The sequence below is a fragment of the Montipora capricornis genome, chromosome 2 (assembly GCF_036669925.1).
Source record: "Montipora capricornis isolate CH-2021 chromosome 2, ASM3666992v2, whole genome shotgun sequence".
Lineage (NCBI taxonomy): Eukaryota > Metazoa > Cnidaria > Anthozoa > Scleractinia > Acroporidae > Montipora > Montipora capricornis.
The window spans coordinates 41,705,347-41,725,942 of NC_090884.1; the positions used below are offsets into that span (position 1 = coordinate 41,705,347).

Genomic DNA, 20,596 nt, shown 5'->3' on the forward strand with positions numbered 1-20,596 from the left:
TTTGAGTGTCTGCACTCGAGCTTTATTTACCACATAGCAAGCCTTGTAAAAAAAACCGAAAAGTAAAGAACGTTTTCTGAGATCATCGACTGATAAGATTAAGGAAAACCACTCAAGTACTCCCCACCGGGGAAGACTATGCGACTTAAAAAGACCGAGACATAGAAAAGAACTACAATCGTGGTCAAAAGTTGTTGGGAAGGCTGCGGGCATCAGTTCACTTCACACCTAATTCGATTATTCTAACAATCGGCTGAAGTATTTGGGAAATAGCATGCTCTTGTGGCCCCGTTCGCCCATATTCAATTTTAAAGTTCTTCCTGCAAGAAAAGACACCACTGTTTTCCTGGAAAATCCAACATTGATCAGTTGGGGGAGAGGGGTTATCTGTAAAGAGAAGCTACCTTCCCAACACTTTTGTCCATGATTGTAGCTTTTAAGCAAGTGAAACGGGGAATTTCTGTTTCTTACATTTACAAGACCATTTGAAAATGACAGTAATGAAATCGAAAACAAGAAATAAGAACAGTTTCAAATTTTAGAGATCCCTTAATAATATTATACACTTGAGTAAAATGCGAGCCACGTAAAATACTGAAAACTGTACACACATTGAAGCTGTGCCAACGTCTAACAGAAGTATAAAATTCCTTCACGATAAGTTCAGTCTACGCCTGTATAGTTATAACAGGAAACACTAGTGGAACAAGAAGGCTGATTTGTATGAACAAAGTCTTGAGAGACATACAACGCTTTTTATCTACTGCGCGATCCATCTTTCTGTCTGCTTCCCTTGTCGTCTTTGCTGCTTCTTCCGCGCGAGTCTTCACGATCCTTGCTCCGCTTTCTCTCCCTGTTTCTATCTCGGCTTCGGCTTCGTCTTCTTCTTTCTTCGTCTCTCCCCCTCCTGCTGGGGCTTTTACTTCGTTTTCTCTTTCTTTCTTTGTCCCTACTGTCGTCTCGTCTTAGTTCGTGACTACGTCGTTCTTTACTTCGCTTTCGAGAACTGTCACGATCACGACTTCGACTTCGCCTCCTTTCTCGATCTCGATCGCGGCTTTGGCTCCTGCTAAGGTGCGGCTTTTGTCGTTGGTCTCCATTTGTAGCTTCGTCATGGCGTCTGATTGGTGGACTAAACGATCGAGTAAGAAAGAGAAAAAAGAAAATTTCAAACTGAACTTTGTCGGTAGTCAATTTTACCAATAGTAAAGTGTACCTAAACTTAACTATTTGTCGTTCATAATATAAATCTCCCCATCCAAGGCAAACATATGTGACCATTGTTACCCAGAATGTCGCTTTTGCTGTGTCATGCTGGCCACGTAAACTTGGCAGAACTAGCAGTAATTTGGAACCACGACCGCGACGGTGATGTGAGAGGCGTGGGTTTGTTTGTTTGTTATTTATTTGCTTGAGCAAGTTGAAGTTTCGGCAGCTATTCAGCTGATGTGGACCTGCTATTCACCCACCCATATACACACAGAGGACAGCCACAACACCGGGAACTTCATCCCCTACTCTTCTCGAATAGTGTGCGGGTTCTTTAACGTCCCACAGGGAACTAATGAACATGGAAGTTATTTGTGAGACGGGACCTCCGGCTTATCGTCCTTATCCGAGAAGATTTGAAAGTCTAACCATTTGCAGATGTAATTACAAAGGCAGCACTTTCTTTTCTCTGTTGCTGTTTTCAAAGAAAATTATTAGCGGTTGGTGACGTAAAATCGAGAATAGACCCATGCCTCTCACATCACGGTCACGGGTCCAAATTACTGTTAGTTTAGATAACTTTGCGCGTCTTGCCCGGCAGATGAAAAGCGAAATTTCGAGGTAAGGATGGTAAAACATGTTTACTTTTGGCAGAGAGATCGGTAGACGAAAAATATTTGTGTTTCGGTGCACGTACATGTACGCCATGATGTTTGCTAGCATGCACCCTACCCAACTACTACTCACCCACCTTTCTCCTCGTGTGCGTCTGACAAAATCCTCTGCTTCTCCCCAACCCTCTTGAGCTGTGCGCTTGTGGTCATCACACAGCCCCTTTCCGCGTAGCTTCACCTCTATGTCTTTCTGCACAGGCACTGGGATGCGTGGGAACAAGGTTCCATACCACTCCAGCTTCAGCAAGAAACTCCTCACCATCTGACCAATGGTCATAGTGCAGCCTCCACCAGCTTTAGGATCCACTTCCTGGAAAACGAAACAAGATGAAAAGAAACCACATATAAGCAACCAAACAAAAACGATGTTAGGAGTTGTATCCAGGGCTGAGTTGTCTGAAGCTGGGGTGGAAGTTAACAGGGAAAAATACATGGGTTAAATTATCTGAATCTGCAGATGACTAAATGGTGTAGGCGGAAAAAAAAAATGAATAACACGATTTTCATAAAAAAAATTTAAATTTAAACCCTTTATTTGTGAGCGACACCTCTACGTAGGCTAAATGAACAAGTGGAATGAAACTGAATATTTAGAGATAAATCTACTGTTTCCTTGATGTCAGACGTCACGTGTTCCACAAACTTAAGTTCCTCTGTATGAAGAAAAGATAAGCAAATTAATAAATGGCGTAGTGGTATGTTAAAATTGTAGCAAAATTCTAAACAATTTAAAATGTCCGGTAAGGGAGAAATCAAGGTTTCGTCTAAAATGGCCTAACCTTTAACCATAGTTGCCCAAGATGAGCTCTAAAATTCAAGTGACAAAATAAAACGGGTCACAAGCACTTTAACACAGTGTTAACCCTGCATTTCAAACAACTCAGCCCTAATCCTTTTCACGTGCGAGTTAAAATATACAAGTAAATTAGCATAAATATGTTTCTCACAATTAAAAATAGTTTAAAAATACCATGACGGATCGGACGACATCGCGCAAAGTTTTAGAATTTGAAGGAAATGTCAAAACAAATTTTTCTGTGTTATTTTTGAAATGTTTTTTATCAAAGACCTAAAACCAACGCTAAGCAAACAATCTGAATCCATCCGTGCTAAATTATTTGAGGTCAGGTTATAAAAGCTTATTGTTGTTTATTCTTCTAATTATAAATTATTTGTCTCCCATTTTTTACAAATATCTTATCCCTTATGTTACATACTTTACTGCCTTTTTAGTCATCATGGTATTTTTTAAACAGTTTTTAATTGTGACAAACATACTTATGCTAATTTACTTGTATGTTTTAATTCGCACTTGAAGATGACCTCAGGAAGGTCGAAACGTCGTAACTTTTTATCGTTAGTTTTTATCATAAAATCGATTTCCAAGTATTTACTCATCAAGATTTGTTCATAATAATCTTTATTTGTTGGTCGAACAGGAGATAAATTTCCTTTTACCAGTTACAGTCAAAAGACCAATTTCAGTAAATAGTATTTGAAAACCAGATTTTTTTGTTCCATATTTTTTTGTACCCCTGTCTATTCAACATCACAAAATGTCAACATTACAGTGAATCACTCCTTTTCTTTTTAAACCTAGAAAATCTTTTATCATCTACAGCACTGTAGACACTGATCTGCACAAGACTCTAGACGGTTTGCTATTTGATTAAATCTACAACTTGCAAATGAAAGGCCATGATTATGAACCACAGCTACTCAGTAGACACGTTAACCTCATGTAAGGCAGCTCGAAGGCTTGCTGGCGGTAAGGAAACAGCTGTCATGAGCTGCCTAAGAGGTGAATTACCAAGCCACCTACAAACACATCAACACAACTGCATCAAAAACATGCTCACCATGAAGAGCTTCAATAATAAAATCCAGCAACAAATAATTGTTTAAGTGACTCACCACTTTAAAAGCTGCACTTGGCTTTTTCAGGTTCCTTGCAATGGCCGGTCTTTCCATGTTACCAACACTTACGTTTTTTAGATGCCTACTTATATTTTACAAAGACTTCTTAAAATCTATCTGTAATGTATGCTATCTTTAACTGAAAGCCTTTCCTTTGTTACGTTACCCTCAAAAGTTAAGAAAAGCAAAGGTGATGGAATTTTTACTACACATTACTGTTCATTCTGGTTAAACTTGATATGAAATCCTTGTTAATGCATATTAAGGAGGATCAACATAATTTCCTTGAACAAATAAACTACGACTTACATGTATGTACCGGCTTTTACACCACTTAAGTTCTCAATACTTTACAGTAGATCCGACATCACATGTTCTCGACAATGAGGAGGCACAAATCAGACCTACTGTTAACTGTGTTATTTCAATAGAAAAGGACCCCTGCTGAGGCAACATGGCTGACAGCAGTACGAAGCTATAAAAGCCCAAAGAAATATGTGGTTGAAAATTCTACAACGACCACTCTAATGTCAATACATGTTACTCTAGTTATTTCATTTCTTTTTCTATCAGTTTTTTTGTCATCTGGAACAATAATATTATATTTCTTTCAATAAATAAAGTCAGTAATATTCTTGTATATGAAAACTAATGCTTAAGCTTTAATTTAAAGTGACCAACCTCTTCATCCTCAAGGTAAGGCTCCATCCATTCCCACAGTTTGGCCGGAGGTTGGCAATACCTTAAACAAGATGAGCCAGTAAACTATAATACCAGTAACATTACTTTTGAATGACTTACAGTGCTTGAGAAGACCTCTGTCTGGTCACCAGGAAAAATAGATTTCACATTCCATTGACCAACCATGATGACCTGCTCACCTACTCAATCAATTATAGAAATTTAAGATACACTGCACTAAAAGATAAAAAATATACAGTATTCACCTTTTTTTTTTGAATAACTAATTAGTTAATCCCAGCAAGTGGAGAAATCACTCAGCCGCGTGGGTCAAATTTGCTTGCACAATCGGCAAGATGAAATTTTAATTTTTTAATTTTTTGAGAGAGTAACCATCTCAAACCAATCTCATACCCGGAGTACTCTGGCTTTTTGGTTAGCAGGTGAGCGCCCAGAGAGACTCTGGGATAATGGACTCCATTTTCCCAGAAAACATGGGTTCCGGTCTTATTGCGCATGTTTGAGTTTAATCGGAAACAGAAACAAGAAAACAGTAAACAGTAGAAACGGCACGTTTAAAGTGTTTGAGAAACAAAAGTTTTAACAACATAAAAGAAACTGGAGAAATGATCATTGGCTTGCTGTAAGAGCGAGTGAAGATGAAACTTCTGACGCTTTCGGGAAGTGTAGTTTTAGCGTTTCAGCGTGCATTCCATTGTGCAGAATATCATTGTGCAAGCAACATGATAGACAAATTTTTGTAGAAACGACACCAATGTCCTCTTCTACTACAACTTTATGTTTCAGTAACTCTGAATGGCTTCGACAAGACCTTCTTCCACTGATTTCTCCCCAAAGAGACTGATATACATGTGATGTTTTCCACAGTACTTTTGCAATGTCAGCAACAGTAATCAGTTTTTAGCAGGGTGGGAAAATTCCCATGCGGTATTAGACAATTCAAACCCTGTCGTTTTATCATTTTTGTGATTTATATATTTCTGAGGTAGGAAAAACAAACAGCACTGAAACTAGTTTTAGATTTTGAATCTCCCTCCAAATTCTGGGCTTTCCAAATTACTTACAGACTTCCTGTCGGACTGCCATTGCTATGCAAGCGACCAATCACAAACATGGCTTAATTCAATTATCCCAGAGTCTCTCCAGGCACTCACAGGCTGACCAAAAAGCCTGAGGACTCTGGGTACGAGATTGATCTCAAACTAAACAGAAATGTCGGGTTTATTTAAGACTAAAATATTTATTCACTTTGCTCTCAAGTGCAGGCTGCACATTAGCCATAAAGAATAAAAGGTAAAGTCACTGCTTACGAGCCAGATGGCCCATCAGGCCGGCGCTTATCTCTGGTTTCCGTAGCATGAAGCGACTAGGAGTATTTCTACTCCCCCCTGGATGGGATGCTAGTCCATCGCAGGGTTACCCCCAGCATTTCGCCAGTACCCATTTATACACCTGGTTGGAGAGAGGCACCGTGAGAGTAAAGTGTCTTGCCCAGGAACACAACACAATGTCCCCAGCCAGGACCCGAACCCGGACCACTCGATCCGGAGTCGAGCACACTAACCATGAGGCCACCGCGCCTCCCACAGCCATAAAGAATGCTGCAGTTTAATGTCCCTAAAAAATTGGAGAATACTAAACCCTGTTCTGAAAGTATTTGAACTACATTGTTTGTACATGTATATTTTAAAGGTTTACTACCGGTAACTATAACCCAAAAGGGTTCGCACTGAACTTGTCTATAATATTCCACGAGTATTCAAGGCATTTTCAAGAACCAGGAATTGAGTTTTCAAGGAGTGTTTGTAAGACGATTTCTATGCCATTGTGTTTTAGTGTTTTATTTGTTGAAAAAGCCAACCTTGATATTCTTTCCAACATTGTGCAAGTTAAGTGCATGCACGGGCAATATTTTTAATTTTTAATTTTTGCAAAAACAAGAGTTAGTCTTGAATACAGCCATAAACACCATAATGTAGTTACCTAATAAACATAAACCCTAGCCCCCTGATGTAGGGTGAATCTGTGTGAGTAATTAGTCCATTAAGTTGTTTTCGGGTAAGTTTTAGCGTGAACAACTTGTAAAGAAGGCAAAATGCTGATGATACTATGCCTCCAGCACCAACACCACGGACCTGTAAATAATGACAATAACACAATGAGAATTAAAATTGAGACAAGAAAAAATGTATCTCTTCCTAAGCTGTTAAAAGCTGTTAAAGCTTCACTTTGCCATGGCATTTCCGTGTTAAAATGTTCAATAATTGAACAAGATCAACCCTTTCACCCCTAAACCAGCTCCCACTGGCTGGTGTTAGAATAAAAAAAATATATGCTAGTGTCACTCTTAGGAGGGAAAGCACTAAACAAAGGCCTAAACCTACTGTATAACCCTAACCTCCCATATTGGAGGGAAAACTCATGGAACAGTATTGTCTCATATTCCAGACTCTAACCATGTGACCATGGATCATTCAGTGTATGGTGGCCAAGCTTCTCCTGGTAACTGAAAAAAGGCAACAAGGATTGAAAAGAGGACACTTGGTTTACATGAATTTGAGAAAGACTATTAATAATATTATTGTCACTTACAGTTCAGAAGTCATCTTCTTGTGTTAAGCCAACCACAAAAGTGCAACCGCCTCTACAGCGACCGTACCGTACACAGAAGGAACACAATTGAACCAAAACATTCCTGTTCCTGACAGACCTACAGTATTATGGCCTTAACCCTTTCCTTCCAGAGAGTGACAGATTTTACTCTGTCTTAAATGCCAGGCGATTTTACATGCCAATGGGGGATGCTTTAGGGGTGAATGGGGTTAAGGCAGTAAAGCTTACGAACGTCTACGATGAAGACAAGCCCAAGGACTGAATAGAGCAGAGTTCAAGTTAATGTGCTGGAATCCCCAGGCTACTTAGTTAAACCGACAGGACCATAAAATACCTTAATATAGGACGCCAATGCTTCATGAAATTAATGCAAATTTGAAAAATTTGTGTTAATTTAAGTCGTGTTAATTTGTGTAGATGTTAATTTCCACGATGTTAATTAAGTTCAAGTGAAGCTATGATCCTCGCAGTTATCCACAGTTCATATACGATCCATTTCATGTATCATTTCATTGTTGGTTAATTACGTTGCGCATTAATTTCTGCCACCTTAATTACCATTATTTTCCCCTAAATCTGTGACACAATCCAGAGATTCTTTTCACTAAGCCAAACAATAGATTCATTTATTTGTACACTTTATTTCACATCAATCTTTCACATTAGTAAATCGTTTACTGTACTTCAACTGCATTTTCTTCAGGTTCTCAACAAATTCTTTTTTTGGTGAGGTGTAGCAGACGAGTTTCGCATTGATTCCCTTTATTGGGAAGCAAAATTCTCTTCAAATTGTGCTCAATGAAGTCAATTAACACGAGCGTCAATAACTACCTAATAACTGACAGTGAGGTTGTTACAGCAAAATCTCAAACTGAGGTCCAGCTAGGCCAACGTTCCAGATTTTGCTTAACAACCGAACGGTCAAGGTTATTACGTTGTTTATTATATGGCTAACAGAATGGTTTCAAAGAAGAAAATACTAATTTGCATAATCCATAATCGGCCCGTGGGCATTATGGAAGAAAATGCCCTAGCGCTAAGCTGCAGCGTACATTATATCGGCCAGAAACGGTACTCATATGATAATTTCCTATCATAAGGTATACGACTACGTGAACACAAAGTAATACTCACTCCTCCACACATTCCAACTTGTCCTGCTGTTTTTCGGCTTCCTTTTTCCCATGGTTCAAGATGTTCCACCTGAAGGAAAGTTAAAAGACAGCTGAAGATACAGCATTAAAAAAATGTTTGACTGTGTTCACATTACACAAGCCAATGTGATGCAAAAACATGTGCAGTGCAGTTATTATTGTACAGGTTTTATTTGAGAAAGAAAACTGGTTATTAATTAACTAAAGGCACACTGTACAATATTATCCAATTTATTAATCAGTTACAGTGTTATTGGCAACCTGCCTTAGGGGGCTTATTTAAAATTTAGAATACCCCACAACCCTTAACTTTTATGACTGGCTTCTTCCACAAAAACTACCGTATTAATCACAGAGGAGGAGGAGGAGGAGGAGGAGGAGGAGGAGGAGGAGTGGTAGTAGTAGTAGTGGTGGTGGTGGTGGTGGTGATGGTATTGGTGGTGGTAGTAGTAGTACATGTAGTAGTAGTAGTAGTAGTAGTAGTAGTAGTAGTAGTAGTAGTAGTAGTAGTAGTAGTAGTAGTAGTAATAGTAGTAATAGTAGTAGTAGTAGTAGTAGTAGTAGTGGTGGTGGTGGTGATGGCGGTAGCAGTAGTAGTTGTAGAAGAAGTAGTAGTACATGTAGTAGTAGTAGTAGTAGTTGCAAATAAGAATAAAATAAGATACAGTGATTATATTAAAGAGATAACGCCTAAACCGGCCAGAATTAGTATTTTACTCTAACACCAGAAGATTTTACTCATCAATGGGGAACCCCCAGGAGTCAATGGGTTAAGAAAGAGATAAGGTTTGTACAATTTGGATATTATGCTGTATACTCTGTACTAGACGCTGTGTACACAAAGGTGGGAAATTTGGCCATAGCCAAATCACAATCACAATGAAATTATGACTAACACAACAATCTAATACCTCTACAGACCTTACAGAACGAATGACACAAGCTATTCAAGAAAAAAAGCATGAATAATTGGCCATCATTAATGGTTTGAAGAACATGGCTACTCAAGAAAAGTGGTGTTGATGATGGTGATGACGATGAACTTTATCCCATTGACTCCCAGGGGTTCCCCATTGACAAGTAAAATTGTATGGCGATAGACAGAGTAAAATACTAAGTCTGGCCGTTTTAGGCCGGTTTGGACGTCAAAGGGTTAATGTGGATATAGTTTTTCAGTGAGTGATTATTTAAGTGTCAAGTTTTCCAGAGCTAAAACACTGGACATTAAAGTAAAATCAAATTAAATCAAATCAAAATGTTGGTTTTTATGGAGAGGAAAAAACAGAAAAAACCTTCTTGCAGTAGAGAACCAACCCACTCATGACACCACAGGCACCCCAAGCTCAGTGTAAGCATGGCTGACAAAACTATATAAGGATTTGCACGGGAATCTAGATAAATTGCTCAAGAAGATAATTATAATTTATAGATTTAGCCAAGCCTTAAAGCGGAGCTCGCGTTTCTAACCCCAGAAAGCAATATAATGTACATGGAAATAATAATATTATGCTTCTGCATAAAGTACAAAATACATAATATTATTAATCATCACATCAAACGCCTGTGAGCTGACAGCAGTAAACAAACAAGCCTTGCAAACAATAAGCAACAATTTTAATCAACAACTAAAACTGAAATTACAGGCACAGTAATCTCTTTGACAACATTTTCCGTTTGACTGATAATCTTTACACCCTCTCTCTTCAGTTTAGTACAGAAAAAATCTTACTAACGAAAAAGTCAACCTAAAGTGTAGTAAATTCGCTTAATACTCTACTGCAATTTCAGTCAAACAACTGGATATCCATTTCACACAAAAAGCCTATAAATGTGATTGTTGAAATGGTTCAGACTCTCTGTCAACTCAGATTTGCAAACGCTTCCAGGCCATCGTCGTTTTTTAGCAAGTCTTATTAAGAAGGAAAACATTGCCTGAAAGCTAACCGTTGCAAATGAGTGTTTTGTCCCTCGCTCTACAATGTACTTCTCTTAGCTTTACTGTGATTTTCATTGAACTTCTCTCTTCTTCTCCTTCCTTGGCTTCTCTTGAGGCTTTCTTCCCTTAAATTTCTCAAGTTTCATCACCTCTTCTCTCATGCTCTTTCCTGCTCTTTATACTGCTCTTTATCCCATTGCTTGTCACTTGTATATGATTTCCCACCAGAAAAGCGTGGCAAGGCTCAATTTGTTATCAATGGTCGAAGTACTTAATTGATAAAGCTCATCTTTAGTGGCGGTTTACTTGCAATTGAGTGAACTGAACAAGCAACCGTCTGAGGTCGATCACAGGACTGCTATTGCATTGATGGTGGGTTGAAATGAAAGTTTAATCCTTGTCAATTGATTCTGATGTGGAACATTTTATCCAGGAATACCGTAAAAACTTGTTTATAAGTTGCAATTGTACAGTAGATAAGCCGCACCCCGAAATTTCAAGTATGATTTTGAGAAACATTGAAATTTGAGCGAAAAGCCCAGGGAACGATACAAGTTTGCTTAGTTACCACGCAGTCATTTACATGAGGAAGTCTGGACCGAGTGAAGTTGTTCACTGCGGTCAGTACACAACATGGACAACAGCTGTGGGTGTTTACAAAGACGTATAGAAGCCGTCAATCAGAGAAAAACATGTCACTAAACGAGAGTTTAAGAATCCCACGGACAAACACTCCATGTAAGTAATGAAGGGCAACCTAACAGTCAGCCGTTTGCCTTTGAGTTCTCCCGAATAGCGTGGTATTTCAGGGATCGCGTTAACGCAGAAATTGTGCATTTTTACGCAAATAAAATCCAAAAAATGCATCATCGAAATTTTAATGCGTCCCAGGACGCAAGGCACTGACTTAAATAACTCACACAACTTGCTTTGATTTGTCAGTATATTCTGTTGTTTGTAAAACTGTTGGAGCGATCTGTGATCATAATTGAAGTTCTAAGAAATGGGGTTTAAAACATCTAAAAAGGTTAAAACTAAATTTTCGACCGCCTTCTGCGGTCTTCTTCAGAGGAATGTACTCTGCAAGTCACTGAATGCAACTATATACCAAAAGACGTCACTGTTCGTTGCTCCTAAGGGAGGGAACCAGTGATGCGTAAAGCCTTGGAAAGGGTGCTCTTTCAGTTCTTGTCCAGGAATGAATGTAACGGCTCTAGAAAAAGCCTTTGTCGGCCGGTCCTATGCATATGCGTCAATATTAATTCCAAGTTGGTTACTCTCTTTTTCTCATAATTTAAAACATACTCTTTTTCTCGCAAAGGGTCACCAAGATTTTGGGACCCCCAAAAAATGCTTGGGACCCCAATTTGGCCAAACATGCGGGTCCCAGGACCCGGATTGAAAAATCCTAGTGCCATCCCTGTATTTTCTCGCAAGTGGTGGAGAGTGTTGAAGTGATCGGTCGAAGAATATTTAATCTTTATTTACTGAAGGTTTTTAGTGTTATTTGTGACCCCATACCAGCCAGTTTGTTCCCTATGAAAGCAATGGTCTTGTATATGAGCTGCACCCACAATATTGAGGAAAAAGATGCCACTCATACGCAAGTTTTTATGGTATTTGACTCAAATTGGTGGGCTCCTGAAAATTTAGTGTCCAGCCTTGGAATTTTATTATATCGTTGACAACTGAGGAATTGAAAAATGGCTCAAATCATGTCAGCTCTGGAAAATAACCACACACGAAGGAAGGTACCCATAATGGCAATAAGGTTAGGCTTTTTAATTGAGAATTTTTTCATATAATTATCCTCTTAAGCCTTTTATCGGGATTCCCATACAAATCTTTATATTTTTGTTGGCCATGCTCACACTGAGCTTGGGGGACCTGTGACGACCCAAAGTCCAGGAATCACACCCAGGGCACGCTGTTGGGAGGGAAATGCTTTCACCAGTGCACAAACCCTAATCCTCCTCAATCATTTCATAAGTTTACAAAATGTAAAATAAAAAACTAATATCAATGGAATATTCTCCTGACTACTGTTTATGACATCCCTTGTAAGATTATCAGTACTCTGCTTTGCCATAGTAAAAAAAACGCCTCTCTTTCAGAAAGTTAGCTTTGTTAAAGGTTACAAATGCTCTTAAATAAAATAACCGCTTGCTAATCTAATTTAGCTTCTAGATCTCGTTGGGTTCTTACGTGTCTAAAGTGAGAAGTCCAAGGTCGTGTCCCTCAATTCTGCATTGACTTTCCTCCTTTCTTACCTTGTAGTAAATTTCGTCAACCACTTCATGATAAGTTTTCAGTTTAAACAGTTCGTTCTTGAAATAAGGAGACGATTGAACATTGGTCAAAATCATGCTATTCAAATTCATAGTTTTTTCGTTTCCCCACAACGGAAGAACGTTATTTTGCTTCTTTTGGCCATGAGGCCTCGACTCTTCTCCATCCATCATGGACGTGTAGGTGACTTGAAAATAAAATAGCAAATTTGAGAGAAAACTACGAGTGAAAACCAGTATACGAAACTCAACTCCTAACAACGTTCATGGCGGTCGTTTAGATACCCATAATACTTTTCATTTCGCTTGCTAAGGAATCTGGGACAAGAATGGTTGATTCCCAGCATACCTTGAGAGGAGTACGCAGCTCCGCAGCGCGTGCAGAGCAGTCGGCGCGTTAAAAATGCTGATAAGCTTCATTTTTAATGAGATATCATTATTTTGGTCAGGAGCTCGTCACTATGAGCGAATAAAAGGTAGCTTCACTTTAACTGATCGTTTCTTTCAACCTGGTTATGCTTGGATTCACCATGTCCTTCATTTAATTTATGCATGTACAACAGAGACATTGTGTACCATAGGCCACTTCGAAAAATACCATAATACTCTTTGTTTGTCCCTCCAAATTTTGCATAAGCATTGTTTCCAGTTTCTCTTGGGATTTACAATGTCCCAAGAGAAAACAAAAACAATGCTTATGCAAAATTTAGGGTACCAAACAAAGAGTATTACGGTATTTTCCAAAGCGGGCTACCGGTATTGTGTGTTGTTTGGTTTTAAGGCACAGAATTTGGCGGAAAATTCTCCTAAATATGAAATGTCTGAGGGGGTCCTCATGTGACCCTGGTCACCAGGCTGGCCAGGTTCTGGGATCTTGTCCCTCCAGTAAAAACTTAAAAATCTCCATGTGTTCACATGAGAAGGGATGAAATGTTTCAATGCATTTTCATTATACAATGTATAATGGACGTTACCGGTACCTAATTTTTCATCTCTTCTGTATTAAGTTTGGAATAATTTCTTTTGATATTTATGGTAAAGATGAAAGGAAGTTGGTTTCATGAACCAATCAAAGAGAAAACTTCTCATTAGGCTTGATCAGTGGATCATTTTCACACCTGAATGACCGTGTCACCACTTTTCATTTCGGTCATCGGGCTGAAATTTCACTCAAGAACGGAAGCTAATTTCATTCAGGTAAACTGATAAGCCAGTATCATATAAAGTAAGGAAGATAAGGAAGTTCTAGGCTCTGGATTTGGGCTTGGTCAAATTCTTGTATGGATTATAATTTCTTCATGGCAGCAGAGCTCATAAAAATCACTTATTTGGCACAAAGAATTCTGCCCAGACAGCTAAATTGTTTGAATTCCACTCAGTACCCCCTTCAGCCCTTTGCGCCACATTTGTTTCCCTAAATATGGAAGGGAGAATAGGTCTGAATCAGAAGTTCATGACCTTGAAGCGTTTAACTCTGGTTCAGAGCTGCGTTTTTTTTAGTTTAAAAATGTCCTTATTTGGATGTAACGTAGCTTGTGCATTTTCGATCAATGTGCATGCAGCTTCCATCTTATATTTGTCCATAATTGGACACAAAATTGGTGTCCTAAAATCCCCAGCTTTGTTCCAAGGAAAAGAGTTCCAAGTTACATGCTTCAAGGTCATATGTGCTTCTCTCTAAACAACTATTAAATATTCGTTATGCAAAGCTACTCATATCATATTTGTTGAAACTGTAATAATTATTTTTCTCATCATCTTAATACAAAAAGACCATTTTTCCATAGCTTCTTCAAATGTTATATACTGTTATCCCTGCTACTAACTTTCCATTGTTCTGTAAGCCTACTCCAGATCACAAACTCCTGTTTTGGCAGGGCTCGAAATTAAAAAAATCCTTAGGTCGCCTTTTGGCGACCAGCTAGAGAAATCTAGTCGCCAGATGCAAATTTTTAGTCGCCAGTTTGAATAAGCAAAATAATATTTGGGGCTGGTTGAAAGTGTTTAAAATCGTTTGATTATCCTGTATCTAGTCGCGTGGGACACATTCACACAAGTAAGTAAGAAATACTAAAACAAAAAACTAACCTACTGATACAAAATAATTTGGCCCAGCCGAACTTTATCAGTAAATACGAGTTTCCAACCGCTATCTTGGACTTTATATCAAGCGGGAGCCAAACGCGATTGCGAATTTGCACATACGAAGGAATCAACGTCTCAACGTGGCCGATAGCGATTCATTACCAGATCGTCTAGCCACTCAAAGGCGCAGTATTGAGTAAAATAACGCTGCTCTACTATAGGGCGATCCATCAGTTTTAAGCTACTTGATGTAATTGTTTTTTAGTTCCAGAACAATTTTTCACGGGAAGAACTTGTATATTATACAAATTTGATTGACCAAGACCTGTCATTAGAGATAAAAACGTCAGTTTAAGGACTTAAAATCTCATTTGATTTTGGGCTTTTTTGGAGTTCTTGTAGGAAACATTTATGGACGTCACAACAGAAAATGAATGGCAGCGGAACTCAAATACAACACGGAAAAAGAACTTGAATGATGGAAGACTGACCATTTTAAGAGAAAACCAAACTTTAATGTCATAGCCTGCGAGCAAGCTCTCCGGGGCACTCTGGCGGCGGGGCAGGAAAAGGAAGGAGAACTTGCAACTACGTCTCTGGAATTGCAGCCTGCGAACAGTAGTCGTATCTCCGGTCGTCGTTTCTCTCCCTCCGAAAAATAGGTTTTTCTCGGCGGGTGAAACTAGAAACTAAAGCCGAAAAAAAGCGGATGCTCTCGCAGGCTACTGGAATTTGAATTCCACCTCCAATTTCCCTGTGGCTCCCTGTTGACTGAGCTGTCAGATTTTCGCCAATCAGCGCGAAGCGGAAACAAGTGCGAATGTTCAGAAATATTGAAAAACACGTGCCAAGGGTAATGGCGTCATTAGTAATGTCATCTCCGCCAATCAGCATTTCGTATCAACGTTTTCGATGTAGATATTCAAATTGCAGAGTAGCCTGCGCAGCAAGCGTTTCCGTTTGGTTTCGGAGCAAAGAAAGACCGAGGAACGGCATTCTCGGTTTTGGCCGCGCGAGAAATGATTTTCGCGCGGTCTTTGACTCTCGTTCCTCGTTCTTTGCTCCTAAACCGCACGGAAACGCTTGCTACGCAGGCTAATTGCAGAGACGTAGTCTTATGTAGTAGTCAAGTGCGACCTTTTAAAGAAATGTACAGTACTGTACAATGCACAAGAAATTTCCACTGACAAATATTGTACCAATGTAGGACTTGGAAATGTCCAATATACATGGTGATACATGTTAATCACAGGAAATGATTTTGTTTTTACTGACATGATGATATAAATAGAACTCGTTTCAGGTTTTCGAAGGTTATCAACAAAAACTTACTTATACTTAACTTGCCAGGAAGTTACAAATTGAAGTCTTCATAAGAAACAATGCACACATGTAACATCTAAACGGTAACAATTCTATATTACATGCCGGTTCAGAACAGTAATATTGAAATACCTATATTATTTGATGCAACTGCCTCATTCAACGGAATCAGTTACCTCAGCTGAAAACAGCTCAATAACTTACCATTGGGACAAATGGCAAAAATAACAATCTTGATTTGATTTGATTATTTTAAATTTTATAATGTGTAAACTTGAATTCTCCTGATCTCGTGAACGTGAATTGCTAAGTTAACGCTTACTAGTACTCCTGACTAGCTGAGGAAAATAAGAGCCATGATAGATGTGCTGCCCCTGATCTATTTTTTTTGTGGTGCACTTGTAAGAAAGTATGAGAAAGAAGTGTTAAATGAAAAACAAAGTTTTCAATCCTTAAAGTGAGGTCTCCTCGCGCGCTCTCCACTAGCCTTGTCACGCACAAACCAACGGTCAACACAAGGAGCAGCATCAAAGTGGGTGACAGGTGGGCCCTCTGACGATAAGCGGATTAAATCCTCCAGGACTGATGTTGCAAGCGTTGCGCGAACGCTGCTTTTTATTCGATTCTGGGCGGACACTGCGCTTTCACATTGAGCAGCTGATATAGGTAGGACAAGGACAATTTCCGCGATATGAAGAACGTCTTTGAAGTTTTCTTTGTAAGGAGCCTTGGTTAGTAATGTTTCCCAAACGTTGATGCTGTTCATCTTCTGAAACTGGCTCTTTACCAAAATTTTCATAGACACCCACTGGTCTTGGACTGCATCGATGTTGCAGCCTGCTGTATGGAGCAATGGTCTGAACCACTCAATTAGTCGCTGAATTTCTTCTTTTCCATAGTCCACCAAGTGAGAGGGGTTAGACGGCCAGACATCGACGTTGAGGACAAGCATATCATTGACAACTTCTTGAGAACCGTACGCTGCTTGCTTCTTGCTTTTGTTGGTCGGACTAGCATTTATCAAAATGCCAAACCTCTCGTTGAGCCCTTGTGTACATAGGTCGATGGCTGTTTCGATCTCTGATTGTAGACTTGTGGGCAAGCCACCCCCGCGTTTTACCGTGCCTTCCAACGAACCTGTCAAATCTATGCCCTGAAAGTCACGTTTACTCTCGACATTTTCCAGGAATGCAGCTAAATGTCCACCAGGCTTGGGACGGCCCTAAAGACATTCTACTTTTGCCATCGTTTCCTTGATAAGTGAAACCGACACGGGCAGGATGAGATCGTTACGCTGCATTTGAAGGCTCACGTTGCTTAGAATAGAAAATAAATCAGCCAGAAAATGGCAAAATGCTGTGAAGTGGACATCCTTCATTTTGCCAGCAACAAATTTGGCCCGTCCTTGGATGTCCGCGTTCTTTGAAGAGATACTTAGATGTTCCATGTGGAATAACACCGCAGCATATTGTCCGGCCTCGTCACTTGAGAAATCTTTGGCGAAACGGCCCACGAGCACATTTAACGCACGGGTGACATGGGGTAACCAACGGGTTCCACTAACCTGGGAAGGTTTTAGGATATTTACGTCGAGCTCTTCTGCAATGGATTTAAGGGTGCGTACAGATTTAGGGCTATAATGATATGTCTTCCATATGAGATGAAGGACATGTACACGCACTCGACTGACTTGCATTTTTTCTGTAATTCTTGGAGAGCAAGCTCCAGCCTATGTGGAAGGCAGTGAAAGTCCAGAATATGAGGGACTTCTTTCTTTAAGAGAGCTGCCACTCCTCCCTTCTTTCCCAGATTGACGGCAGCGCCATCAGCCCCAAAAGCGACTGCCTTGGTTTTCCAGTTGCCAAGACCAGCATCTTGAAATACTGAATCGATGCTGTTTTCAATTCCTAATAGAAAAAGGTTTATTTTAATAGAAGCATATTTTTAATTGCCGCTTTCAAGCCACGGCTCCCGGTTATAAGCACCTTTGCCTTCCCCCTCCGGAGATAAGTCTGTCACTCTCTCTTTCTTTCACTTTTGCGAATCATGAAACCAAAAATCGATAAAAAGCATAAATATGTTAATCTGCCCCTGACGTTGTTTATTCGCAGCGATCAAAATGTTATTTTCTACGCAAGAAATGGTGACCCTGGATTTCTACCACAGATCTTCGGCGCAGTTTTGAGATGCGTCAGGCTTGTAAAGGAACTTTTTGAGTTTAAAATTAAACTTATAAAAGAGGAGGACGATCATCTGGAGTCTATTAAGAATACCGTGAAATTAATGCTCTGTTAGAAAGCAGTCAATTTAGAGACTGCCCTGGAAAGCAACCTCGGAGGCGAATACAAAACTATGGTTAAGTAAATAATTATATATTTGAAAAAAAGAACCAAACAACTGGATTACGTCTCAGTTTCCTTTTCAATTTTATAATACTGAGATTTTGGAAATGCTTGACTTTAAAAAAGTAGAAAGGAAAAAGAACCCAAAGGGAGAATTCTTAGAATACTACCGAAAAAGTTATCTGTATTTGTAATAGTTTTCAGCTTGTTCAGTAAACCATTTTAAAACGTGACCAAAAAGTAAGCCAGTTAATATCCCGACTAATGAGATCTCATCAGTTTGGATTTTTGATTTATGTGCTGACTTTCTTAGCACGTTGAGCGCTTCGTGTAAATAAAAAATGAGTTATTATTCTTCTCTAATTACCTTCTGCAGTAGTACAGTACTATACACAGCTATACAGTGCTATACACACCTATACACAGCTATACATAGCTGTACAATGCTATACAGTACTATACACAGCTATACGGTGCTATACAGACCGATACACAGCTATACAGGTTTATACACAGCTATACATACCTATACAGAGCGGTACTGACCTATACACAGGTATACACAGCTATACAGAGCTGTACACAGCTATACACAGCTATACAGTACTATACACAGCTATACAGTGCTATACACACCTATACACAGCTATACATAGCTGTACACAGCTATACAGTACTATACACAGCTATACAGTGCTATACAGACCGATACACAGCTATACAGTACTATACACAGCTATACATACCTATACAGAAGTGTACTGACCTATGCACAGGTATACATACCTATACACAGCTATACAGTACTATACACAGCTATACACTGCTATACACTGCTATACACTGCTATACACAGCTATAAAGTGCTATACAGACCTATACACAGCTATACATAGCAGAACACACCTATACAGATATATATACAGCTATACAGTACTATACACAGCTATACCGTGCTATACAGACCTATACACAGCTATACAGGCTTATACACAGCTATACAGTACTATACACAGCTATACAGTGCTATACAGACCGATACACAGCTATACATACCTATACAGGGCTGTACTGACCTATACACAGTTATACGTACCTATACACAGCTGTACAGTACTATACACAGCTATACAGTGCTATACAAACCGATACACAGCTATACATACCTATACAGAAGTGTACTGACCTATGCACAGGTATACATACCTATACACAGCTATACAGTACTATACACAGCTATACACTGCTATACACTGCTATACACAGCTATAAAGTGCTATACAGACCTATACACAGCTATACATAGCAGAACACACCTATACAGATATATATACAGCTATACAGTACTATACACAGCTATACCGTGCTATACAGACCTATACACAGCTATACAGGCTTATACACAGCTATACAGTACTATACACAGCTATACAGTGCTATACAGACCGATACACAGCTATACATACCTATACAGGGCTGTACTGACCTATACACAGTTATACGTACCTATACACAGCTGTACAGTACTATACACAGCTATACAGTGCTATACACAGCTATACAGTGCTTTACAGACCTATACACAGGTATACATAGCTATACACAGCTATACAGGTCTATACACAGCTATGCAGAGCTGTACAGACCTATACACAGGTATACATAGCTATACACAGCTATACAGCAATGTACACAGCTCTACATACCTATACAGGGCTATTCACAGCTTTACAGGGCTCTACAGAGCTATACGGACCTATACACAGGTATACTACCTATACACAGCTATACAGGTTTATACACAGCTATACAGCGCTATACAGAGATATACATACCTATACGAGGCTATACAGGGCTGTACAGACCTATACATACGTATACATATCTATACGGAGCTATACACGTCTATACACGTCTATACGGCGCTTTACACCGCTATACATACATATACAGGGCTATAAAGAGCTATACAGACCTATACACATAGCTATACACAGCTATACAGCGCTATACAGAGCTATACGTACCTATACAGGTCTATACAGATCTATACACAAGTGTACACAGCAATACATACCTATACAGTGCTATACACAGCTATACAGCGCTATACAGAGCTATACAGACCTATACAGACCTATACACAGGTATGCATAGCTATACACCGCTATACATACCTATACAGGGCTGTGCAGACCTATACACAGCTGTACAGAACTATACAGGGCTACAGAGCGCTATACAGACCTATACACAGCTATACATAGCTAAACACAGTTATACAGGTATATACACAGCTATACAGAGCTATGCACAACAAAACAAGGATATACACAGGTATACAGACCTATAC

General features: G+C 39.3%; 1 protein-coding gene across 2 annotated transcripts; it reads right to left on the reverse strand.

Annotated features, from left to right (window-relative positions):
- LOC138022051 (pre-mRNA-splicing factor 38B-like) lies at positions 1-12,782 on the reverse strand. 2 transcript variants are annotated; one of them, XM_068869076.1, is made up of 6 exons: positions 12,476-12,782; positions 8,250-8,318; positions 6,486-6,637; positions 4,482-4,542; positions 1,961-2,193; positions 1-1,132 (listed from the first exon to the last, which is right to left on the reverse strand). In XM_068869076.1, exons 1-6 carry the CDS (start codon positions 12,665-12,667, stop codon positions 757-759), a joined length of 1,083 nt encoding a protein of 360 aa, XP_068725177.1. In that variant the 5' UTR covers positions 12,668-12,782; the 3' UTR covers positions 1-756. The 2 variants fall into 2 exon arrangements, with proteins under 2 accessions (XP_068725177.1, XP_068725186.1); XM_068869085.1 differs by having other exon boundaries at positions 1,957-2,193; positions 12,476-12,780.
- Positions 12,783-20,596: the final 7,814 nt, after the last annotated feature.

Excerpts from the sequence above, each read along its gene's own strand:
- LOC138022051 (XM_068869076.1), bottom strand. The coding sequence starts at position 12,667 with ATGATGGATGGAGAAGAGTCGAGGCCTCATGGCCAAAAGAAGCAAAAT. Across the intron at positions 6,638-8,249 it reads AAGTTGGAATGTGTGGAGGA|GTCCGTGGTGTTGGTGCTGG; the intron begins GTGAGTATTACT and ends CATTATTTACAG. Across the intron at positions 1,133-1,960 it reads AGACGCACACGAGGAGAAAG|TCCACCAATCAGACGCCATG; the intron begins GTGGGTGAGTAG and ends TCGATCGTTTAG.